The 26588-nt window shown below is 46.6% G+C and overlaps 1 protein-coding gene across 1 annotated transcript in view; it reads left to right on the top strand.

Moving 5' to 3' along the window:
* LTV1 (LTV1 ribosome biogenesis factor) overlaps positions 1-26588 on the top strand; it is a 212566-nt gene that overhangs the window by 171693 nt on the left and 14285 nt on the right. The window contains exon 10 of the mRNA XM_085611659.1: positions 25078-25272. Within this exon, the coding sequence (XP_085467785.1) occupies positions 25078-25272 (195 nt within the window). The remainder of the gene's footprint in view (positions 1-25077; positions 25273-26588) is intronic.

Below are 26588 nucleotides of genomic sequence, written 5' to 3'. Positions count from 1 at the left end.
CTTCCATACAGGTGTTATCATAACCACCTCTGCCTGTTGCCCGCATACCTGAGCTGGCTCCCTGGTGATCGAGAAGGTGGGGGGGGGGGACATAGCCCTTATCCGACTCCAATCTTGGAGGAACACATCTTTCACCTCTGCCTGCCGATCTGGTCTCCTGCTGAAGAACCGTGGCGTGAATATGCTAGACCCTTTCTCCGGTGGTGCGCCTTGAGGCGCTGCATGGCCCTATAGTGAAGAGGGCCTGGGGAAATCGCCTGAATCGATGACAAAAGGAGTCCTACCAGACGGGCAGTCTGTGTGAGTGATGTGTAAGGTTTGGCAAAACTCATGCATGATCTTCCTCAGGGATGCAGAAGTAGAGTCAATGACGAACCCTAAGAAGGTCGCTCTCTGAGCAGGGATAAGAAGAGACTTATTTTTGTTGATTACGAACCCCAGGCCTTGCAAAAGGTTTATCGACGCCTGGAGGTGCGCTACTAGTTTCCTGGGGCATTGGGTCCAAATGTGCATGTCGTTTAGATACACGAAAAGCCAAATTCCCTGCGCTCTGAGAGACTCTATCGTTGGTTTGAGTATCTTGGTGAAGCACCAAGTTGCTAACAAAAGGCGAAAGGGAGAGTGATGAATTCGAAGGCCTTGGAACGCCACATGAATCTGCAGAAAACAGTCGGGTCCAGGCGCACCATCCAATCAGACGGTAGCAGTATGTCTCTGAGAAGATGAATGCCTTCCATTTTAAAGTGGCAGTATACCAGCCACTCGTGAAGTCCCAGAGGTTGATCACGGGTCTGGGGCCCCCGTAGTTCTTGTCGAGAAAAAGATTGCTGAAAAACCCATTGATGTGCACCACCGTATGACAAATGGTGCAATTCTGAATTGAGGGCTAAAACCTCCTCGTCGATGAGGGCTGCGTCACAGGCAGAGAATTAAATGAGCCTTGAACGAGAAGCTTGATGGGGAGACCCGTCAAATTCTATATAGAACCCCTGCACTTTCTTTAAGACCCATGCATCAGAGGTAATTTTTAGAATGGAAGGTGCACCAGGAATGGAGTCAAAGCCATATAAATGAGCCCATCAAGTTTCTTGATTTTTTATTGTAGTAAAAAATGGGTATCAGCCAACGCGTTTCGTTCCTATGAAGGAACTTCATCAGGGCTTTGTATAGCATGTGGAATATCCAACACTTTCCCAAGTGTAGCAAAGAGTCAACTGGTAACAGTTCGAGAAGGAGCCCCACAGTAAGGGTCCGAGTATATTAGAGCCAGCCTTCTGATCTTGATGTTCTCCTTCGAAATAAACGGCAAGTACGCCCGATAGCAGTATGTCTTATACTGCTATCGGACATACATGCCGTATAAAACCCTGATGAAGTTCCTTCATAGGAATGAAACGCATTGGCTGATGCCCATTTTTTACTTCAATGAAAAATATAGATACTTGATGGACTCATTTATATGGCTTTGACTCCATTCCTGGTACACCTTCCATCTTCTAAAAAAAAAAAAATATATGGATTCCAGTGGAGCTCAACTGCGGCGGGTTCCGGAAGCAAATGCACAGCACTCTTAATTTGCACAGACAGGGATAGAGGTGCTGAACCTTTGGTCAGCCGCTGTGAAGTTTATTTTTTTGTTCCCATGCATCAGAGGTACTGGACACCCAAGCCAATAGAAACAGTGCTGAGCCCCCCTTCATTTATCTGTGCAGAAGGGAGGACACTTACTGTTTCTGGCATTGCCGCCTCCTTGTCTTTTGAATCCTCCATGACCACGGAAGCCGTGTTCTCTTGTCGGAAAGACGTTGGTGAATTGAGGGTTAGTCTGGTATTGGCCGTGCCTGGAGCTTTTGCCCCTGGTAGTTGTTGGGTATGGGGTGGGAAGACGCGCTTGATGTCGGACAGCACTGTATCTAGCAACGTAAACGTCACCACAAACTTCCCCAGGTCCTTCACAAAGGGATCCCCGAACAACCCCCCTTGTTCCACCGCTCCTGCTTCTGAAGAGGCAAGGTCACTCAATTCAGGATCTATCTTGATAAGAAGGGAGCAACGCCGTTCTGTGGACAGCACAGTTTGTATTTCCCATGAAAACAGTATAACACTAGGCTCAGCTTGATAGGATGTCTGGGACGATAAGGGAAACAGATGCCTTGGCCTCCCCCGCCTTGTCTAGTATCTTGGTCATCTGGTCTATTGTGTCCAGCAACTTGTCTTGGCATGAGCGGCATTTGCTCTTTTTCGGGTCTTAGTGGAACTTCGCTAGACACTGAGCCGTCTTGGCCTCCATATTCAAGGTGAGGGCCACCTTCCCCTCGAGAGTAGGGCGAGGACATTCTGCCCAAAGGCGGTTGCGATCAAGATTGATGGGGACACCCTGTTTCCCCCGGAGCCTGGGTATCTAATTACAAAGCTACTAGTGATTCCGTTGGGTAAGTACTACGGGGTGCTTATTTAGTTACCAAAACATTTCTTTAGAGTCAATTATGAATTATACAAAACATCCTGAATGTACCACACCTACAAGTTAGCAAAAATATATGAATTTATTACCTTTTTGTTTTGATTTGCTGTTTTCTAGAAAAACTTTTTAAACCTTTTGTACAGTAAATAAATATGGGCTGTCAGACAAAAGAACACACTAACAATACAAAGACACTTTAATGGGTGACTGTGATGAGAAAGTGAAATGAGTGATCTTTCAAACACAAAAAAAACAATAACCTAGCTTCTCTGTCCTTCTCCGGTCTTCCACTCTAGCATGCACTATCTTTTAAATTCGTTGCTATGGACATGAGATACTTTTGTGTCGACGTTTCGACCCTGTAGATATGCGTGTTTGTAGATACATCAGATAGGGCCTTCTTCAGGACATTCGACACCCCTTGTAAGTTAGATTATCAGAGATATGAATCTACTCCGACGAGCCCGGATGGAGCTTGTCACAAAAACAATTAGTAGATGGATATCATCAATGTGCCCCCATTCGCATTTCTGTATACGTTTGTTATGCAGCGTGACTCTTTTCTGGATTCACTATGCTGTGCATTATTCCGCCATCTAGTGGTTGGGCCCGGAATTGTAGTATTTCCTCTCTTTTTTTTTTCTTCTTTTCGTGGCCAGGTGGGCGTCGACATAACACCATTTGGTGTCCTTCTGTGACGTTGAGTTGCTTCCTCTGGAAGATCCCACCTTTGGTCGCCATCTTAAGATTCTTTTTTTCCGCCGTTGTGTCTGGATTGAGACAGAAGGAGCTCCAGAACTTTGGGGAGAAGAATCCACGAGAATCAACTACAAAAACAGGAAAACAAATTATCGACACACCGGCCTTCGTGGCTGTGATCCGGGATGCAGAGAAGGGGAAAAATCATCAAAACTTCGTCCGATGGAGAATGCCACACAGGGGCCTTCCTGGGCGCTGTAATGGATAAGACACCATTCAAGTTCTGCGACAATTGCCACCACAAGTACGCACAGAAGGAACAGCACCCAGTCTGTAACCTTTGCCTGCCGTTCGACCACCGCTCCGAAGATTGCAACTCGTGCTAGGCGTTCACCCCAAAGACCTTGAGGGTGAGGGAGAGGCAAAGAAGAGCGAATTACAGTAAGTAGGGTCACGGGCCACCACCATCGCTTCAAGACCTGGGCCTTTCCAGCGAGGAAGAGGACAACGTCGCCGAAGGGCCCGAGGGCAAGGAGGACGCGCACATCCAAGTCGTCGTCGCCGAAAAGAGAACTCCAAAGGAGGTAAGAGAGACAGCGACCCCTAAGCAGTCGACCGAGCCCCGAAAGAGTGACTCTAAGTCCTCAAAAACAGCCCTGTCATCGAAACATTCGGCGACCGCTAGCTCTTCGAAGGACAAACAGTCCGTCGGTTCCTTTGGCAAGGACTCCCTGATGGTGAAAATCCTCGATAAGACGAAGTCGTCGAAGAGCACTCAAGAAGTCAAGAAAAGAACTCCTCGACGTTGAAGAAAGAGAGGGAAAAGTAAGTTTCGACGTCATTATCGACAAGCGCCAAAAGAAAGCCCTAAAATCTCGACGCCGAAGAACAAGAGAATAAGCGTCGGAGCTCGAGAAGAAAAGGAAGAGGCTTGAAGCCGAAATGCCAAACATCTTGCAGCGCCAGAAAGATTTCGACCAGACAATGAAGCAATTCAAGATCCTGCCGAAGACCTCGACACTACCCGAAAAAGACCTCGAGGAACCACAGGTTCCTACGTCCCCAGAGCCGGCTGACGAAGAGGAGTAAGAAGAATACTACTTCGAAGCCGAGAGAGAAGAAGAGGATCAAACCTATCACGGTTCAGCAACCTCTGAGACACAAGACATGCAGTGGCAAGACTCGACACCCACTCGCCAGAGGAATGGATAGACTAATACGCTTCGAGGCCCTGACCCCACGACGACATCTGGATGTACCATCAGGTGATAAAAAAGGCTGCAGACACCTATGGAGTGCAGCTAGAGGAGGAAAAGCCAGTCCTGCTTCATCCTCGAGACCTTGCTGCCCACACAGACTAGAAGCCAATTCCTGCCCATGCTGCCAAGTGTGCTGGACCAGGGAAAGGAAGCCATTAAGGAACCTGCCACATGCAAGGCAGTAACACCAAGGGGAGAGAAAAAATACAAACACTCCTCGAAGGACCCAATGTGTATCAGAGGTTCAGTGCCTGCTGACTCTATAATAGCTTCCACAGCCAGGAAAAGGGCTAATGTACCCACTAACGTGGGCCCACCACCAGACAGGGAGAGCAAAAGAATGGATCTCACAGGAAGGAAGATGGAACGAAGTGCCGCCATTCAGTGGCGCATAGCAAATTCTAATGCACTAATCAATAGGCATCAATACCAGCACTGGGAGGAAGTAAGCGAACTGCTGAAACATCTGCCAGACCAGTTCCAGAGAAGAGCAGCACACTTGGTGGAAGAGGGGAAGAACATGGCCAATACATGTTTGAAATCAGCCCTTGATGCTGCAGAGACATCAAGCAGGCAAGTGATGATCGGGGTTACCGAGAAATAAACGCCTGGCTAAGAATCTCAGGGTTCAAACCAGAGGTGCAGAGTAATATCTGTTCAATGGGGAACAACTGTTCGGAACAGCTGTGGACGACAAGCTAACTCAGCTGAAGAAGGAAAATGAAACAGCAAGGTCCATGGGGGCACTACAATTCAGAGGTATGCGTAGGGGGACACCTTCACGGAGATCAGCAGGCGGGGAAACCACCAGCCAGTAGCCTCACACCAGACCTTTCAGCAGGGTTACCAAGGAGGCAACCAGGGCCAACAACAGGGTCAGCAACAACAAGGTTGTCAATACCAACAGGGGAGGCAACCACAATGTTTTACATCAACAATCAAGGAGGAACACAATCATTAACATTGTCAACCCTAGCCCAGGAGCTATGGAGATGGGCTATCCCAAGGAACATAGACTGTAAGAAACTGGCTCTATATATACTACACCAAAATGAAGTATAGTGTGTATAGAGTTCAAGTGTCCACAGAGGTAGGCAGAGGTTAAAGTTAGATGGAACCTTACTCTCTTTTTGTGGTAGAGTGGTCGAGCAGTAAGGCAGTATCAGAGGACAGTGTTAAGCACTTGATGTACACACTCAGTCAGCAAATGAATTCACACACTCAAGAACTGAACTCTAGGCCAATTGATTTTGTATAAAAATATACTGTTGTTTATTTTTAGAACCAAGCAAGCCTGGTACAGGTAAGCATTAAATACTTTTCAGTAATAAGTTACTGGATATAGAACAGTTTGAAAATGCAATAGAAATTGTACTTTGATTTACAGGGGAGCAGTAGTGTGCAACACTTAGCAAATGTAGTCCATTGAAATGAATAGGCTTTTTCAGTAAATTACAGGTAAGTTGCTATTTTCGTTACTTTTCTAACTCCATGCTGGATACCTAGATTCAGCACTGGGACATTTCCTGCAAACAGGTAAGTAAATACGTTTTGGTTATTCATGCGATTTTTAAAGAATATTTTCAAATTTCAAAACTCCACACTTGAACATTTTGGAGCAGTACATTGAAATGAATAGGCTTTTACAGTAAATTGCCGGTAAGTTACTTTTCACGTTACGTTTCTAACTCAGTGCTGGATACCTAGATTCAGCACTGGGACATTTCCTGCAAACAGTTAAGTAAACACGTTTTGGTTATTTGCGCGATTTTTAAAGAATATTTTTAGATTTCAAAACTCCACACTTAGAAACATTTTGGAGAAAAAGTGTCAATGTTATCCTATGGAGAGAAAACAGGTTAACGGTTCCCAGGTAAGTAATGGACTGTGGGAGTTACGGTTCGGGGGTTAAACTCGGGGGTCCCCTAGGGTCAGTGATGCACTGTGGTTGCACCCTCAAGGGCACTAGGGCGGCCGGGTGCAGAGTGTTGAGGCCCAATGTTATCCAATGGGGGATAGGGGGCCTCCGGTTGGTGGCTGCTGGCAAGCAGGCCACTGGGTTGTGGGAGCAAAGCTCCTAGGGTTAAGGTTAGGGCAAATGGGGAAACAAAGTAGCACAAAAGGTGCACCCTCAGCAGCACTGGGGCGGCCGGGTGCAGAGTGCTGTTTCGACGTTGGGCGCCCTGTTGTTTTCTATGGAGAACCTCCGGTTTGCAAAAGCACTGCAGGCAGGGAGACAAACGACTTCTGGATGCAACCACCCCTTGGAGAGGTAAGTTGGGAAGTTAAGGGTTGGCTAGGCACCGTCAGTTTTGGCACACAAGGCCCGTGGGGCGTCGGGTGCATGGGAAGCCTTTTGGGGCCAGATCTTCTTACCAGCTCCTGGTCGCGGTTAGGGGGGCGCTTCTGGATTTAGTTGGCAGGGTATACCCAGACGTTGGGTCACTTGCTCACCTTGCCACTGGATTCAAGATACCCTGGCTGATGAGGGTTATGAACCCGAAACCGGTCCCAGGATGCTTGTTTCCGGTCCAGTGAAGACATGGCTTGGCAGTTCCGGCTGGACTGTTCCCATGAGGCAGAGGGTCAGACTGATTTGCATATGGCCATGTCGGAACTGGGGTGGCAGAGTGAGCTAAAGAATCATGATGGATTAAACCCAGATCAGTTGACTGGGGGTGAGTGTTTGCATTGCTTCAAACGCTCCGTCCATCATCCCCTTTATTTTTGCTTTTTTCGGCGCTGGCTGGAGGCTTGAGGCAGGTCAGGGGTCGCCGGTTCTCTGGTCAGGAACGCCGGGGTGACCTCCTCGCGGTGTTTTTCCGCTCGGGCCGGTATCGGCAGGTGCAGAGTGGGCTGGATTTGCGGTGCCCGGCCGGAGCCAGAAGCTGCAGTTTGAACAAGTCCGGTGTTCACGGGAGATTGTCTTTGAAGTGAAGGCAGGCAGGTCCTCCGGGGTTTTTGAGGTTGTTGGCTGCAGGACACACCGGGATTTCGCAGGTTCGAGTGGAGACAGGCCTGTAGGGCTGGGGCCAAGTCTGTGGGCGTCGTCCTCTTGTTAGCTCTGTACGGCTCTTCGGTCCTTCTTACCTTCTTTTCTTTTCATTACTAGATCTGCGGAAGCAAGGTTCAGGGTGCCCCCTAAATACTACATTTAGGGGCGTTACAGTTAGGTAAAGTGCAGGGACCAATGGGTCCCTTCCCTGGGTTGTGTACCACCCCCATTTCTGCCACTCTCCAGTGGGAGGGGGGCAGGAGCCTGTTACTGGTTGGATGGGTCCGCCCATCCAAAAGATGGTGGTGACTCGAGGTTCTGCTTCATTCGCCTCCCCCACCTGAGGGGTGGAGTTGGCAGAGGTGGGCACACCTCTCTTCCTCACTTGTTTTCCCTGCTGGTTCTCCCGCCCAAAGTGGGAGGTAGAACCAGTGGGGACAAGTTGCTGAAAGCAGCAAATGGTCTGGAGAGGCTCCCAAAGGCGACATGGCTTTGAAGCTTCTCCTTCGTGAACCCTGCCCATCCTGGGGTAGGAGGCTTGGCACCTCGTCCCAGGATGTGCATTGTTTCAGGCCCCCGAGAGCAGCAGCTCTTAACCCAGGGGTCCAGAAACATGTCTGGTGGTGGCAGTCTAGGCACCCACTCTGTCAGGTCACTAGAAGTTGGTTGAGTTTCAGGGGGCATCTCTAAGATGCCCTCTGTTGTGCATTTTACATTAAATCCCACACTGGCATCATTGTGGGTTTACTGTGCTGAGAAGTTTGATACCAAACTTCCCAGTCTTCAGTGTAGCCATTATGGTGTTGTGGAGTTCGTAATTACAAACTCCCAGCACCATGTACTCTTAATGGCAGCACTGCACTTACAGTGCCCAGGAATGGACTTGGGCACTGTAGGGGTATAGGGCTCATGCTCCTGTACCCTCACCACTGGCACAGGGCACACAGCTAGAGAGGTGACTGATGTATGCCAGGGCAGTGGTTTGTGGGCATGGCACACAGGGATGTGTGCCATGTCTACTCTTCACTTTGTTCTGCACCAAGACACGCAGCCTGCAAAGGCAGTGTGTGAGTGTCCGGGTACAGGGACTCTAAGGGTGGCACAATAAGTGCTGCAGCCTTAGAGGCCCTCTCTGGTCACAGTGCCCTGGGTGCCTGTGGTACCATTTACCAGGGGCTGACATGTGGCCAGAGATGCCAATTGGGTTCAGGCTTTAATGCAGTTTTAGGGAGGGAACTTGGCCTCTGGGTACCTGATTAGCAGGAGCCCAGGGCACACTCAGTCAAAGAACATCAGCAATTCAGCAAAAAGTGGGGGCATACCATGCAAGAAAGAGGGGACTTTCTCACACAGCCCCCCAACCCCCCCCCCCCCCAAACGAAAGATGATGAGACTAACCTTTCCCTAGAGAGTCATTGTCTAAGTGGAAGAACCTGGGAAGTCCATCTGCATTGGCATGGACAGTCCCGTGTCTGTGTTCCACTTCAAAGTCCATTCCTTGTAGGGAGGTGGACCACCTCAAAAGTTTAGGATTTTCTCCTTTCATTTGCATTAGCCATCTGAGAGGTCTGTGATCAGCTTGAACTAGGAAATGAGTACCAAACAAGTATGGTCTCCACTTCAGGGACCAAAGCACAGCAAAGGCCACCCTCTCAATGGCACTCCAACGCTGCTCCCTAGGGAGAAGCCTTCTGCTTATAAAAGCAACAGGTTTGTCTTGGCTTTCATCATTGGTCTGGGATAGAACCACTGCTATCCCTAGCTCAGAGGCATCAGTCTGCACTATGAACTGCTTGGCATAATCTGGAGCCTTCAGAATTGGTGCTGAGCACATTGCTTCTTTCAGGGTGTCAAAAGCGTTTTGGCAACTAACTGTCCAGTTAACCTTTTTGGGCATTTTCTTGGAGGCGAGTTCTGTTAGGGGAGTCACAATGGACCCATATCCCTTCACAAACCTCCTGTAGTATCCAGTCAAGCCAAGGAATGCCCTGACTTGGGTCTGGGTGGTTGGAGCTGCCCAGTCCAGGATGGCCTGGATCTTGGGCGGTAAGGGCTGTACCTGGCCTCCACCAACAAGGTGGCCCAAGTAAACCACAGTGCCCTGCCCTATCTGGCATCTGGATGCCTTGATAGCTAGATCTGCAGTTTGCAGGACTTTTAAAACCTTCCCAAGGTGGATCAGGTAATCCTGCCAGGTGGAACTAAAGACAGCAACATTATCAAGATAAACTGCACTAAAGGACTTCAACCCAGCAAGGACTTGATTCACCAACCTCTGGAAGGTGGTAGGGGCATTCTTTAAACCAAAGGGCATAACAGTAAACTGATAGTGTACATCAGGTGTGGAGAATGCAGGTAAGTCAAGCGTACTTAAGAATGTGGCTGCACCCAACGTATCTATCAATTCATCTGCTCTCGGGATAGGGTGAGCATCTGTCTTGGTGACAAAGCTGAGCCCTCTATAGTCCACACAGAACCTCATTTCTCTCTTTCCACCCTGCGGATGAGGTTTGGGGACTAGAACCACTGGGCTGGCCCAGGGCCTCTCAGAGGGTTAAATAACCCTTAACTCCAGCATCTTGCTGACTTCAGCTCTGATGCTTTCCTTGACTTGGTCTGACTGTCGATAGATTTTGTTTTTGACGGGTGCACTGCCACCAGTGTCCACATCATGGGTACACCAGTTTGTCAGACCAGGGGTCAAGGAAAAAAGCTTAGCATACTGTTGCAAGACTTGCTTGAAGTCAGTCTGCTGTTGGGCAGAGAGGGTGTCTGAAAAGACAACTCCATCCACTGACCCATCTTTTGAGCTGTAGGAGAGGAGGTCAGGGGGAGGTTCACTCGCTGCTTCCTGTTCCTCATCAGTTACCATCAGCATGGTGATGTCAGCCCTGTCATTGTAGAGCTTTAGGCGGTTCACATGGATATCCCTTTTGGGTGTCCTGCTTGTGCTCAGGTCAACTAAGTAGGTGACCTCACTCTTTTTCTCTAGGATAGGGTAAGGGCCACTCCATCTGTCCTGGAGTGCCCTTGGTGCCACTGGCTCCAACACCCACACCTTTTGCCCAGGTTGAAATTCAACCAGTGCAGCTTTTTGGCCATACCAGTGCTTCTGAAGCTCCTGACTGGCCTCAAGATTTTTGGATGCCTTTTCCATGTACTCAGCCATTCTGGACCTTAGGCCAAGCACATAGTCCACAATATCTTGTTTGGATTCTTGGAGCGGCGTCTCCCAACCCTCTTTTGCAAGACAGATTGGTCCCCTCACAGGATCCCGAAACAGAAGTTAAGTTCAAAGGGGGAAACCCTACTCCCTTCTGTGGCACTTCTCTGTAAGCTAAAAGCAGGCATGGTAACAGGACATCCCATCTCCTTTTGAGTTTCTCAGGGAGCCCCATTATCATACCTTTCAATGTCTTGTTGAATCTCTCAACAAGGCCATTGGTTTGTGGGTTATAGCGTGTAGTAAACCTGTACTGCACTCCACACTCTTTCCACTTGTGTTTGAGGTAAGCAGACATGAAGTTGGAACCTCTGTCTGAAACCATCTCCTTAGGAAACCCTACCCTGGTGAAGACACCAATGAGGGCCTAGGCTACTGCAGGAGCTGTAGTAGTCCTAAGTTGAATTGCCTCAGGGTACCTAGTGGCATGATCCACTACCACTAGTATGAATTTGTTACCTGAGACTGTGGGAGGTTCAAGTGGACCCACTATGTCCACACCTACCCTCTCAAAGGGAACCTCCACCACAGGTAGTGGTATCCGCGGGGCCTTTGGGTGGCCACCTGTCTTGCCACTGGCCTGACAGGTAACACAGGAGCTGACAAACTCCTTCACCTTTTGGTGCATCTGGGACCAGTAAAAGTGGCTAACTAGCCTTTCCCAAGTCTTGGTTTGGCCCAGATGTCCAGCTAGGGGGATATCATGAGCTAAAGGTTGGAGGAACTCCCTGTACTTCTGTGGCACTAAAATTCTCCTGGTGGCTACAGGATTGGGGTCTCTTGCCTCAGTGTACAGTAATCCCTCTTCCCAATAAACTCTGTGGGTACCACTGACCTCTCCCTTTGCTTCTGAAACAGCTTGCCACCTCAGGCTTTCAAGAGTGGGACAGTCTTGCTGCCCCTGGCACAACTCTTCCCTAGAGGGTCCCCTGGGCCCAAGAGTTCAACCAGGTAAGGGTCAAGCTCCATAGGCTCAGTTCCCTCTGGGGTGTCCAAGTCCTCTTCCTGAGGAGAGGGGTTCTGATCATTTTGCTGACCAGAAGCTGGTTCCCAAGTCGTCTTACTTTTTCTCTTGGTAGGTTGGGCCATTCTTTCAGGTTCCAACACTATTTTTTCATCCTGCCTTTTGCTCTGTGCTCTTATTTTTACACACACCAATTCAGGGATATCCAGCATTGCTGCATGGGTTTTTAGTTCAACCTCAGCCCAGGCTGAGGTTTGCAGGTCATTGCCAAGCAGACATGCAGCTGGAAGCTTTGGAGAGACCACTACCTGTTTCAGGCTAGTAACACCCCCCCCCCCGTCTAATGTCGCCATTGCATGGTTAGTGGTAACACTGTCAGCATTGTTGACTGGGTAAGTACGCCCAATCAAATATTGCTCAGGGGAAATCAGTGTGTCTCTCACCATAGTGATACTGGCACCTGTATCCCTCAGAGCCTCTTTCCTAGTTCCATTTATCCAAGGGTATTGTAAGTATTTCTTTAAGTTGGGTGGCCACACAGCTACAGTGGCAAACTCAACTTCCCCCTCTGAAACTAGAACTGCTTCAGTGTGCAACCTGATTTGCTCTGGGCACACTGTTGATCCCATCTGGAGACTGGCTACACCAGGAGTAGCTGTAGCTGTAGGACTAGTGGCCTTCTTGCTAGGGCATGCCTTGTCTCCAGTTAAGTGTCCCAACTTCTTACAGTTGTTACACCAGGCCTTTTCAGGATCAAAGTTCTACCCACTATAGGGCTGTGTAGTATAGGGAGTGTTTTGGGACCCACCCCCCTGTGCAGGTTTTTGGGGCCCTTTAGAAGACTCAGACTTTTTATCTTGGGGATTTTCACCATCTTTCACCTGGGGAGGTTTTGTAACCCCTTTCTTTTGGTCACCCCCAGTGTTGTCTTGGTCACTCCTAGTCTTGACCCAGTGGTCTGCCTTCTTTCCCAATTCTTGGGGAGAAATTAGACCTAGGTCTACCAAATGCTGATGTAACATTTCATTGTGCAGTTACTTAAAATACGTTCCTTCATAAACAAATTTTCCAGTAAAGTCATGCACATTGTGTCCAGTTAACCAACCATCTAGTGTCTTTGTTGGGTAGTCTACAAAATCAATCCAGGACTGGTTTTGGGTTTTGTGAGCCTCCCTGAATCTAATTCTGTACTCCTCAGTTGTGAGTCCAAATCCCTCAATCAAAGTTCTCTTCATGAGGTCATAAGACCATGCAGCTGGCCCAGAAAGGGTCAGCAGTCTGTCTCTGCAGTTACCAGAGAACAGTTCCGACAGGAGTGCCCCCCAGAGAGGTTTCTTCTCTGTTCTCATGTCACAAGCCCTCTCAAAGGCTCTAAACCGTTTAGTGATGTCACCACCCTCCTCAAATTTAGGGACAATCCCTTTGGGGATTTTAGGATCATAAGATTGCTATTTGTCCTTATTATTTGGATTGCTGCCACCGTTAATGGGTGCTAAACCCATCTCCTTTCTCTCTTTTTCTAGAGCCAGGAGTCTGGACTCTAGATCCAATCTTTTGGCCAGCCTTGCTAAAAGGCTGTCCTCATTGAAGCTGCCCTCAATCTCCTCACCAGAACCTGGACCACCTGTGTGGCCTCTAGTCCCCAGAGGTTAACTCTTGGATGTAAGGGTACAGGGACCCTTTCTTCCCTAGGAAGTGATGGAGGTGGTACCTATCTCCATCCTTCTCACCTCCTTCCTCTTCTGCTTGGTCATCACCATTCTCAGAAGGGTGGGCCTTAGCATACTCAGCCAACAGCTCCTGGAGCTTTAGTTTGGTTGGATGTGGGCCCATGGCTATGTTTTTAATTTTTACATAAGGACCTTAACTCCTGAAAAGACAGGTGAAGGTAAGGGGTGAGTTCAAGCTCCTCAACCATGTATGTCATCATGGTTATCTTCACTAATAGCTGGGTTCTTGTTTTGATACATTCTAACAAAAAAGTTCTATTCCCTCTACCCTTGACTACAGTGAGTTTTTGTTTTCTAAAGTTCTAAAGGGACTCAAGCAAGGCCCTAACAAGACGTTTAGTAGTTTGGTAAAAAAAAATGCCAATTTGAAAAAATCAGAATTCTAAAGGCAATTTAAGAGTTCTGTCGTGTGATCAGGTGGTAACCAAGTAGTCCAACAAATGCAAGTTGTGTATCCCACCACTGATCCACCAATGTAAGAAAGTGGCTCTATATATATTATACCAAAATGAGGTATAGTGTGTATAGAGTCCAAGTGTCCCCAGAGGTAGGCAGAGGTTAAAGTTAGATAGAACCTTGCTCTCTTTTTGTGGTATAGTGGTCGAGCAGTAAGGCAGTATCAGAGGACAGTGTTAAGCCCTTGATGTACACACTCAGTCAGCAAATTAATTCACACACCCAAGAACTGAACTCTAGGCCAATTGTTTTTGTATAAAAATATACTGTTGTTTATTTTTAGAACCAAGCAAGCCTGGCACAGGTAAGCATTAAATACTTTTCAGTAATAAGTTACTGGCTATAGAACAGTTTGAAAATGCAAAAGAAATTGCACTTTGACTTACAGGGGATCAGTAGTATGCAACACTTAGCAAATACAGTCCATTGAAATGAATAGGCTTTTTCATTAAATTACAGGTAAGTTACTTTTTACGTTACTTTTCTAACTCAGTGCTGGATACCTAGATTCAGCGCTGGGACATTTCCTGCAAACAGGTAAGTAAATACGTTTTGGTTATTCATGCGATTTTTAAAGAATATTTTCAGATTTCAAAACTCCACACTTAGAAACATTTTGGATAAAAAGTGTCAATGTTATCCTATGGAGGGAAAACAGGTTAATGGTCCTCAGGTGAGTAATCGACTGTGGGAGTTAAGGTTCTGGGGTTAGATTCAGGGGTCCCCTAGGGTCAGTGATGCACTGTTGTTGCACCCTCAGCGGCACTAGGGCGGCCGGGTGCAGAGTGTTGAGGCCCACTGTTATCCAATGGGGGATAGGGGTCCTACAACATGAAAGTGTTACACAGCAAAATGGAAGCGTTTCTCGCTTTGGTGCTGTAGGGAAAAACTTTCAAAGAAAATCACAAGGGAATCAACAGTGCTAAAATATTTAACATATTTGCTACAGTAGAAACTAAGCTACGCATCTGTAAGGGTACACTTGGCAGCAATTGTAGCTTACACGAGGGGAGAAACAGGAAAGAGTTTCTTCACATCACAAGTGGTCAAGAGATTCCTGGAAGGAACAAAGAGGATAGCACCTCCAAAGAGGGTGCCACCACCCACATGGAACCTCAACATTGTACTTGCACCAGTCATGAAGGCACTATTCGAGCTAATCCCAAAGCAACCTTACAGATGCTCACGCTAAAGACTGCGTTTTTAGTGGCAATCACATCACTACGTAGAGTAAGTGAATTGCAGACGCTAACACTGCAAGAGCCCTACTTCCAAATACATAATGACAGAATCGTCATGAGAACTGATCCACTTTTTATGCCAAAGGTGGTATCCAAGTTCCACATTAACCAAACAATTCAAATACCAAGTTTTTTTCCAAAACCCAAAAACACAAGCAGAAAGAGCACTGCACACCCTGGACGCCAGAAGGGCAGTCATGTACTACATTGAGAGAACAAAGGAATGCAGGAAAACAAAGCAGTTCTTTGTCATTTGCAAACAGTTTTCTAGGACGACCAGTCACAAAGAATACCATTGCATGATGGATCGCACAAGTCATACAGTTGTGCCACAATCAGTCAGGTCAAACCTTGCAAGGAGCACCACATGCTCACTCAACAAGGAAGAAAGGAGCAACAGTGGCTTTCCTAACAAACACACCTATTCAGGACATTTGCCAAGCAGCAACATGGTCTTCAATGCACACGTTCACAAAGCACTACTGCGTGGACATTCAGATGAACAAAGAAGCACAAGTAGGACAGAAGGTCTGACAACATATATTCACAAACCAGCGTTCATCTTCCACCCATCCACCACAAGACTAGCAAACCGCTAAAAAGTCTATGCACAGCATAGTGAATCCAGAAAAGATTCATGCTGTAAAACCTATAGTTTCTCGGTGTAGTTTTGCAGCTTGAAGACTTTTCTGGATTCACTAGCGAACCCACCTGCCTCCGCCAGGAAGATGCCACAGGAGGAATAAATAAAGGGAAACTAGAACGAACAATCAAGAAAAGAATCCGAAGATGGCGACCAAAGGTGGGAGCTTCCGGAGGAAGCACGTCGACATCACAGAAGGACACCAAATGGTGGTGTGTCGACGCCCATCAGGCCACGAAAAACAAGCATTGGCATAGCCAATAGGTCTCGCCTTTGGGACCTTATAAGTGTTTAGCCATGCAAGAGTTGCATAACTAAATACTTATAAGGTCCCAAAAGCGAGACCTATTGGCTATGTCAAGCGGCCGTGCGGCCGCTAAAGTGATCGCGATCAAACATCAGCGAAAGTGAAAGTAAGCTCGGTCAAGCGTGGCGCGCGTGCCCGCGCACATGCACTGTAGCTCTAGGCTGGCCTGGTAGCACTTTTTCGAGCCCTCACAAAATGTCTCGCCAGACCAGCCCATGCGCTGGGTCAGGCGAGACCTAAAAAAGGAGAAGAAATACTACAATTCCGGACCCAACCACTAGATGGCGGAATATTGCACAGCATAGTGAATCCAGAAAAGTCTTCAACCTGCAAAACTACACCGACAGGTAAGAAACTAAACGTTTTCACCTGTACTCCAATTTTCAGCTGTGTACCCCACTGGTCATGTGCTGCGACCTCCAGGGGGTAAATAGAAATTCCTTTATGATTGCTGCTATCCAATTCACCTTTGATAGAGAATGTCCAAGTATTTAGACTGCAGCTGCCCGCACCTCCATGAATTCTCGGTTGCCGGGAGTGAATGGTTTCTTTCCTATCTTCCGGCAAAGGCGGCTGCGGGCATCTTTTTCTAGGGGCATGCAAAGCCTCCTCGCCACATACTTTGCTACTTTTTTCAGCTGGTACCCATTCTGTTGATATGGGGTGGATGATGTCATCCGGGTCCAGCTTATCCGAATCCCCTGTGTCATGGGGACCGAAGCTGGGCGCCAAGACCTGGAGGAGCCCCCTTCTTCGTTCGAGTCTCCAGAGGAGTCACCATCTTGTTCAGTCGAGGTGTCAATCACCTCATAAAAGTCTTCCTCCTGCTGGAGGAATGAGAGTCCTCTTCCTCATTGGTAGCCTGTGAGGGTTGCATTGCTATTTTGCCAAGAATAATAGGGAGCGCTGACACTATATGACTATAGGCACCTCGGATGTTGAAAAGGCATATGCGTAAGTGGAGGAAGCCCTGTTAATGCATACATGAGGTATTTTGTGGGCCAGGGGCACACAATTATGCAGGTGTAAGCCAAAGGGACACAGACACCCTATACAATATGGAGGGTAATTCACTGTTTGGCACTGTGTCCCAACACTGGCTTTCAGAGGCTCTAAATCACATACAAACCCCTCAGGGAATCAAAGTAATACCCAAAACATACCCCACAGAGGTGTCAAACCAGAGATGACGGGAATACTGACCCAGCGCTGGCTGGGAGTAACCCTGAGCAGCAGGGACAAGACTGTCAGCTTCAGGCTTCAATGGCACAAACCTAACTCCTGATACGCAGGTGGCTCTCGTGGAGCCAGAGCGCCTTGCTTGTTCCAACTTCTCTAGGGGCTGGTGGACCGCACTGCGGTCAAACAGATGGGCCTCAGAAGCGGTCCAGTGACATCAGGAAATCTGCAAGAGAAAGCGCACGAGTTCGATGTTAAAACATATCAAAAACAAATGAGACCTCACAACCTGCTCTTAAACGGTCTTATTGGAGGGAGAAATATGAAACACTACTTAACTGACTGCTGAGCAGCGAATAAAGTAGGAGAGCGGGCAGTGTCAAAGGACTACGTTGGGACCTCGCTGCAGAGGCTAAAGAGGGACTTATGAACTTTATGATTTTTGTTTCCCTGGTGTTCTAGGGAAAAGTAGTTTTAGAATGCTTTAATGGCTGATGTGTATTTTGATTTGCGATTAAAGTGAAGAAGGAAAGCATAATCCTCACCGCCGGTACGGACATAGAATTTCGTGTAAGAAGGATACTGTAAAACTCCAAATATTACGCAAGTACTCCGGTGCAAGTTACATTTCACCCTGGCCTAGTGCAGAGTTGTATGTTAGGTCTGACACACCGAGGTGTATTATTACTTTCTGCTTCTTCATTGTCCCTCATATGGATCGACAGCCAAGCTCTTAACCCCATCCACAAGAGCTTTCCTATCTTCATTGCCCTCCTCTCCCCAAGAGGCTGTGTTCCCTCGACAAGCTCACTAACGCGGAGAGTTCATTTGCTGATGGTCGCCCGCAGCTGCATGTGCTTCAGATGCACATGGTCAGAATTCTTCCTTTCTCATGTGAGACTTGCTTTTTCGTTGGTGCTGTTGAGAAAGGTCTCAAAACTGTGCTTTTTACAGCATCCTAGATTGTATGGCTTCCCTCCCCTTCTTTCTTTGCTTTTCGATACTTTCTCTGTTTGCATGAACTTACTGTCCTTAAATCACATTTTGAGTATAGATTCGTGGATAATTCATCACTTGTTGGCCACTAATCCTGTTGTATATAGCACTCTGCTGCACATTAAGGCCTGGTCTGTGCTTTATAAGCATTCTAAAAAAATTAAGCTACCAAGGAACACAAACAAAAGTCTGTGGGGCAGGAAATATAGGGGAAATCTCAGAAATGATTACATTTAAAACAGGATAGCAAAGCATATAGACTTTCAATCCTCAACGATAACTTGTCATTCAGATGCCATCAACCATGGGTCATGTCATAGCCTGGAAAAAGGGTTGGTAGTCACTTATGTTAACAAGCATTTACAATGCAACGGTCTCGGCATTGTTAAAGTTAGAGCTATTGGCATTGCTCATGACAATGCCGTTTCTTTCAATGTTTTAAAAACAAAAACATAAACAAAAATAATGTCATGAGCAATGCCAATAGCTCTAACTTTACCAATGCCGAGACCATTGCATTGTAAATGCTTGTTAAAAACCGGCATGGCGCCCGGTAAACCAGACGAAGCAACGCAGCACCGTGACTGAGAGGCAAGGAAGGGAGATTCATTTCCTTTAGGTACGAGTCTAGTCACTAAGGGCCTGGCTTGGTCTCTAGGGTCTGTATTGTTTTAGGCTAGTGATGCAATTGTGTATTATTTATAGCCTTGAGAATAGCGTGATGCTGAAGAAGGCCTTTCTCTCGTGGAGTCAATGCGGGTTCGCTAAGGTGAAAACTCAGTTTTCTCACCTACACACTTTTTGGGTGTGATGAAGTTGTAGTAAAGATTCAGGCACCCCTATTCATAAACCAACAGTGTGGTTTAGAGGATGCAAAGCATGGTACTTGCATGTAACATAGCAATAAGGCATACCTCTTGTTTTTAAACACTTTGGGCATTATATGATGCAGTGGTGACCACTAACATATGTGTTGTGAGGGTTAGGACACCACCAGAGTGCCACTTGAATGTATTTATGTATACATATTTAGTCCTAATGTAATTGAATTAGATATAGGTTTGGTTTTTGAAGGTGGATGTTATCAACTATGTAAATCCTTGTGCGTTTTCATGAAGAGGCCCGGAGTAAGAGGGCCGAAACAAAACAATATTTTACATTCATGGATTGTTTACGGAGCACCCTAAGGTCATACATAGGCTGTATTTTGTCCTTTTTTGAACTACTCTAATAGTGGACTCTGCTTGAAAAAATAATTTTGAGACACTCGGGTAAAGAAATACACAGGGATCACAAGAATTAATTAAGAAGCATAATTGTCTTTGTTCATGTATGTATACAATGTCCTGTATTTGACTAATGTATGTTCAAAGTGTGGTTATACTATATTAAAGTAAAGCAATCTCAACTTGCACAATCATATGAAAAAATCTTTGGTCTCCAACAGTGAACCATGTCTATTCTAGAGTTACGAATGAGAGCAAGATTCCTCAAATGTTCCCAGCGTTCTGCAGCGTGTACGCGCAGGCCCCGCATACGCGGACACGTCACGTCACGTCACTACACTTAGATTTCTAGGTGTGTAGGTTGGGTGGGAAGGATGTCAAGGTGTTTATTTTATACGCAGTTCACACCAGTCCTAACAATGGACAGAGGCAGAAAGGTGTGTGCTAAACAGCTTGACACGACTGTTCAGTGGCTTGTTTGGAGGTTTATTTGGCACCGTAGTGGTCAGTCTCAGCAGAGGGGCCAAGGATTTATTAGAGACGCAGCCTGCTCGACACTCCTCAGTGAACAGGATTCACTAAAGTGGTTTCCTACAACTCTACCCAGATTGCCAGGGGCGTCACGATGCTCTTATATAGAGAGGGCATTATCAGAAATATGAATCGTGACGAGACATCAGTTTAAAGTCACTGAGTCTTTGGTTGGGCACACAACTGACTTCACGTCAGGATGGAGCAAGCACCCCTCTGCAGTAAAATACCATAAATGATCAGAAAAAATGTGTAAAAGAAAGGAGACAGGGTGGTTGTCCTGTGCTACAAGGCGACAGGTTTCATGTGAGCAGGACATGTCATAATGACAGGTGCAATAACTCAAATCTGTTGATTATTAAAACTTTCTTTTCTTTTGAGGTCAGCATAGCATTATACTTTTTCCAAATGAGCACTGGGAAAGGTCTGCCAGTCGCTGGCTAATAGTGAAGCATTGAAATTGAATGTTTTTTGCTGAAAATGCACAAACCCTTCGATGCCACCCCTCTGGACACATGAATGTGTACGGTACTATAAAGGCAACCCACAAAGTGCAATATGTTTGAAAGAGGAACGCCCACGACGCGGCTCAATAACTGCTGTCTGGAATCCCCACTGACGGTTCGTGCAGTGCGTGCGCCCACTTAAATAACCACACTGCACGCAGAGGCGCAACTAGAGCCAAATTTCGGGGGGGGGGCTGAGCAAAAATTTCGGGGGGGGCTGAACTTTAAGCAATAGGCAGAGTGGAGCTGCAGGGGCTCTTAGAAGGGGTGAAACAACAGCGAGGCCTCATTAACATGCAAATGGTCTTTTAAAGACCTGTGAAGTGCTCGGGTGCGGCTGCTTTTTTGCCCGGGAAGCTGTCTCATCCCGGGCTGCCACACACGACGGGGGGGGCTGAAGCCCTGTGAGTCCAATGGGTGTTGCGCGCCTGACTGCACGTATACCCAGGCGTGCACGGAAGGCAATGGAACCATGCGCACCAGGTGAACAATGCTCTTTATCACAAAGGTGCTGCTTGCCACTAACACTCCGTTGGTTTGCACTGTACTGTACAGTGCCCAATGAAGTGGCGGTGTAGTGCAGACACGAACAGCTAAGGGTTAACTGGCTCCAAGAGGAGCTGACGCGCTCCCTCTGGAGAACGGTTGTAACTGTCCAGGTTTATTGAAAGCTTCTTGTGTATTGTTTATGGAGACACTTGCTAGCTCGTACAGCACCAGGGTTCATACTTATTTACCTCCAGCTGAAACTTAGGAGTTTTCTTGTTCATTCGTTAACTGATGGTTCCAGATAGCATTTGGCCTGGTGTATGCATTTCCCAATTCATAGCTGTTACTACATGTTGACAAACGCACAAAACGGCATCTCAAAGGGGTCCATAGTATTTCTATTTTCAGTCACGGGAAACGTCATTTCACACAGGCTCTTGATTGTCAATAATTCTTGTGTGAAAGATGACTGCGGAGACTCTATTTCAACTATTATCAAGTCTTCATTGATATCAGTCAACTACTCCCACGTCATTCAATGTCTTCAATCAGAAAATAAAACGTGACTTACACAAGTGCACCTTGCAGGTCACAAAAAAAACAAATAAAAGCTGCCTGCATTAACCATCAATCACTTGGAGGCAGATACAAAGATGCCTTTTTGTAACCAGAGGATAACTATGTAAGCACAAGGCTTCATTGCAACCTTCTGCCCAACGAGGAAACAATGAAGCACCCTGTACAATCAGTTGCACTATTTACTATTGACAACCACTCCACTATGTAGATAATTTCACCTGGTTACAATTATTCGCATGGGTTACCCTATAGTGGCTCTGGGAAAACTCTAGGAGTGCATGCCTAGGCCCTGACCCTGGTAGGTACTGTGTGTGGGAGCTCTTGTTACCGCACATATTGCAATTATGAAGTGTGTGACAGGCACTGCACCCCCTGCATTTTCACAGCTAGAGTTTAGCATGTCAGTCCCATCATATTGTGCTGCCGGAAAACCTCTGGTAGATAATGAGACTTGTGGTTCGAGTGCGTATTTGCTGAGGATTTTGGTGCGGTCGCATACTATATCTGGTGTGATAAACGTAACACACTTTCCACTTCGGCCACAGCCAGGGTCTCATAATTTGCATTACACATGAGTTGTGAACCATCTATTTGGGACGATCGTCTGTCTGCGATTGTATAGCATGACTTTAGCAAATATATGATAAACACACGTTTCATTTTCAACGAAACTAACACAGTTTAGTGTCAGAAAATCATAGCATCCGTGAACCGTTCTAAAAAGCTCTTTACTGGTGCGGAAGACATCTTCAAGTGCACACTTGTTCAAAAATGGCCTGTGGTCCAAAAACACCAACTTGTTAAGGGCACATATATTATTAATTTGCTTTCACTAAATTAATGGAAATCCGAGCTCTGACCCGGCCTGTAGCCCCCGCCCCCCCCCCCCCCCCCCTCGACATTATTGATTTTTCGAAGAGCTCAGCTCTGAACAGCCTTTAACGAACTAAGCAAAGATTGACTTCCCACGCCGATCACATTTGCTAATGTCCCATCATCAAATATTAAGAAAATCAGACATGGCTTACACCAAAGCTTGAAACATGCAAACACTCTATCGCTGCGAATAAGTGGGCCCACGCAACATGTTTAACATATCCGAGACCATAGTGGGAGCAAAGTCCTTATCTCATCTTTTTTTCACTTTTTTCATAGACATAAAGGCATCCTTTTACGTACTTGGGGATTAAGCACAGACATCTTCTGCGAGCGCTGTGAGGGGCGGTTCTAACTCTCCCTCTTCATGGCCACACACATGCAATAGCCATGTGTGGAGAGCGCCACAAACTTTACCAGCATGATGAAAGACGCCCGAGTCCCGTTTCACTGCAGACAGTCCAGCATCACTAGCAGGTTATATGTTACCTCTGCAGCAGGCAGCCGTCACAAGCAAGGGCTCCGGTGACACTTCACCCACAAGTCTGAAAAAAGCAACCCTGGTGGAGCCAGGGGAGGACGGTGCACTGCCGCGAGGGCTCCTCCTCACGAGCACCAAGGAAGCTCAAAAATCCACAGCCGCCTACGGCTCGAGAGACAGCGACAAGGAAACAGCCAACGTGGGGAGGAAATGTATTAAGGGGAAGAAGGCGGCAGCAACAGCCAGCGATCCTCGGCTACAGCCCGTCCAGCGATATTGATTGAGGATACCACGGCACAGTGGCTGCAGTCTTGGAGACGAGCAGAATGGAGTTCAGCCAGGCACAAAGGTCTCCATGGAAACGGTGAATTTAGACCCCCACCGGCATTATTTATGCAACATTTCATCACAAAAGGACCCTCACCCTAGCCGGGCCAGTGGAGTCTACAATTTTCCAATCTCTCCCGCTCCCTCTCTTATTTCCAGGGCTGCCTCTTGGCTGCTTCCATCGCAAGCTCGGATCACACAATGGACGCATCCTGCCTCGCGCTGCGTGGGTGCCATGTTTGCGCCGAAGGGGAGGGGCTGCGCGAGCGAGGATGGAGCGTGGAGGGGAAGCGCAAGACAGCAGAACCTGGAGAGGACAACCCGAGAGTCCTTCGGTGAGAGGAAGAAGTGAAAGTGAAGCTTGGCGGGAAGTGACATTGAATGGGAGGAAGCGGGCGAGAAATTGAACAAGTATTGGAAATTAACAAATGCGTCCGGACGCCGGGACACCACCGCCTTTCTCCGAGGCAAAGCAGAAATGCCTCGGAGAAACGCAGCCTCGGTTTCGGATTCGGGGGCGTGTTTCTTTTTCTCTCCTCTTGCCATTGGCTGGAGGAGAGAAAAACACGCCCTGCGAAAAGCAACGAAAAAACACGCCCCCCGATCCGAAAAGGACGGGGCTTCAACGGAGTGACTGGACCTCTTCTCCAGTGGCTGGCCAGCATTTAAGAGGCCAGCCAATGGAGAACAGGAGAGAAGAGGGGCGGGTGCAAGCCACTCTTCTCAAAGACATTAAATCACCGGACTTCCGGTCTGCCGACCGGATGGTCCCGAGACCTAAAAAGGAAACCATTTTGAATTAACTCATTTCCAGGTGAGCTAAGTGCTCTGTTTATGAGCAGCTTGCTAAACAGTCCTCATCTAGGTACCTGGTAGGGGACCCATGGTGTGAAACTACCCTATTGCAAATATACTTGGTATGCCTGAAATCATTAAGTGGATGTTGGCATAGTGCTTCTGGGTCACAGCTTTTATCTCTTGTGCGGTAGTATTCATTGTGAGTGAATACTGAAAATGTATTTCAAGGGAAATGAAAATGTTGAGACGATGGACTCAAAGCAGCGAAATAAAGGTGGTTGCTTCCAGGCTGCCCACCAAATTGTAAGGTTTTGTAAACAAAGGGTGAGATGAAATTGCTCCTAAGCTCCCTACACAATTCTCTTGAAGACCATAAACGTGGCATGGTATGGGATGTAGTGGTAGAAACATTGTGGTACATGTCATCAAGAACTACAGCAGTTTGTGGAAGTGTCCAACTGAAAGTAAATGGGTATTAAATGGCTATTTCTGGACCCGGGATAAAATCGCAGAATATCTCCTCATGGAATCTCTTCACCCTGGAGATGCTGTGGAAGGATGACTCATTCAGCCACATCTAATGGAAACGCCCCAGGACTAAATATTCCTAGAACTGTTTGATCGAAATGATTATGCAGCCTCTCGCATTTGTGTTAATGCTTAACCGCATGAAAGTTACGATGCACAAGTAATGTATTTTTACTGCTTTCTAGACAATAAGCTCCCATAATCTGGTAAGATCCTGCCTGGGACGATTCTGCATGGAATCCTAACTGACTTCCAAAATTTTCCTTTACATAAAGATAATTGTTCGTGAAAGGACTTAATTAATCAAATCATGTTTGGAAATCTAGAGTGGGCTTACTCCTATAGTGTTTAAGTGGTTGCGCTGTTATGCAAAATAATTTGGTTTGGATGGGCAAAGGGAATAAAATGTAATTATTCCTTTTAGCAATTTTTTTTAGGTTATTGTACTAAATATTGTTGAAAAACACTTTATTGTTTAAATTATTTATAATGTTAGGGAATCATGTCCATAAAACTCTAATTACAGTATTGTAATAGAAAATGTATTCTCCATATTAAATCATTGTACCGGTTTTTATAGGCTGTCAAAGTGTCTGTTAAGACAGGAATACCCTTAGATGTTCTTCCACAGCGGGGACTTACAGCAAAACAAGTTGAACGTATGCAGTTGATCAATGACAGTGACTTGCCCCGGGCAGCAACTCAACCACGTGACAAAGAAGAAACCAAGGAGGAACGTAAAGCCCGAAAACACGCCATAAAAAATGAACGAAAGGTGAGATTTTATAGTGTAGCTATGCCTCGATATATGTTTTTTTGAAGAACGATTACTTTTGAGTATAAACAGCAGCTTCCACCCCTCTACCGCAAATACCATTATAATGAGGTATTCCGGTTTTATGGTATTTTTTTTATCATTTCCATCTGTATTTATTCATATTTATTTTTTGGCCATCGTAATGGTATTAATCCATATTTATTTTGTGTTTTGTGAACAGATGGTGTGATAACTCGTATTTTTCACATTTATTTAAGAAATAAACATGCATTCAAACATTGATGCCTGTTAGGTTTTTAGCACATTACACAGCCAAAAATAATAAACCTACCATAAAATTTAGCATAGTAGCACAAATAATATGTCGAAATTTAAGCATATCTCATCGAGCTTTGTAACTTTCCATGATGCCAATATGTACAGTTATTGGCCTGAAAGTCATTAATTCCAGCATGGAGATTCACTCAAAAGTAGACACATTTCCTCTATTTTTAAAAATAATTACAGACCGGTAACACAATGTTTTCTATCTGTAAAAATCAGTAAAAACGGAAAACAGGGAGCCCCAATTAGAATGAACATTTTTTAGCCACCTGTTGGACTTGGCCCTTTTTGCAGGGTCTTCCCTAAACTTTTTGCCTTTCTCCTAGCCTTTTGACATGGTGTTGGTGCTTTTGGGACTCTGGGCACTTTAGCCCTGCTATCCAGTGTAAAGTGCGTGTGCTCACTGTGATAAACTGGTAAGATTGGTCTACACCTGTTTGGCTTATTTAATTTACCAGTCAGTCCCTTGTATAGTGGTATCTCATATACCCAGGGCTGGTAAATTAAATGCTACTGGTGGGCTTGCAGCATTGATTGTGCCACCCACCAAAGTAGCCTTTCAAACCTATCCCAGGCCTCTGCCATTGTAAGCCCTGTGCGTGCAGTGTTACTGCCGCTGTGACGTGACACCTAAAGTGTGTGCCATGTCTGTGATCCCCCCCCCCCCCCCCATTTTACTGCATATCAGTCACTCCTAAGGTAGGCCCTAGCTAGCCCTATGGGCAGGGTGCATTGTAGGTAAAAGGTAGGGCATGTACCTTAAGTGTGTGACATGTCCTGGTAGTGATAAGCAGCCATTTTGATTTCTCAGTGCTGCGAGGCTGCCCTCCCATAGGAATGCATTGGGGATTCCCTGATAAGTGTTTCAGTGGTAATTCCTGATATGAGAGGAGCAGCATGGTCAAGTTCGGTATATTTGGAATAGTGATAATAAATGCTACGCAATGGTGTGCGCAGATTAATTATAAATATTTTAGAAATGCCACTTT

This window comes from Triturus cristatus, chromosome 6, assembly GCF_964204655.1.
Source record: "Triturus cristatus chromosome 6, aTriCri1.1, whole genome shotgun sequence".
In the NCBI taxonomy this organism is placed as follows: Eukaryota; Metazoa; Chordata; class Amphibia; order Caudata; family Salamandridae; genus Triturus; species Triturus cristatus.
Note: the sequence above shows the minus strand (reverse complement) of the source record. Positions and strands in the feature narration are given on the sequence as shown.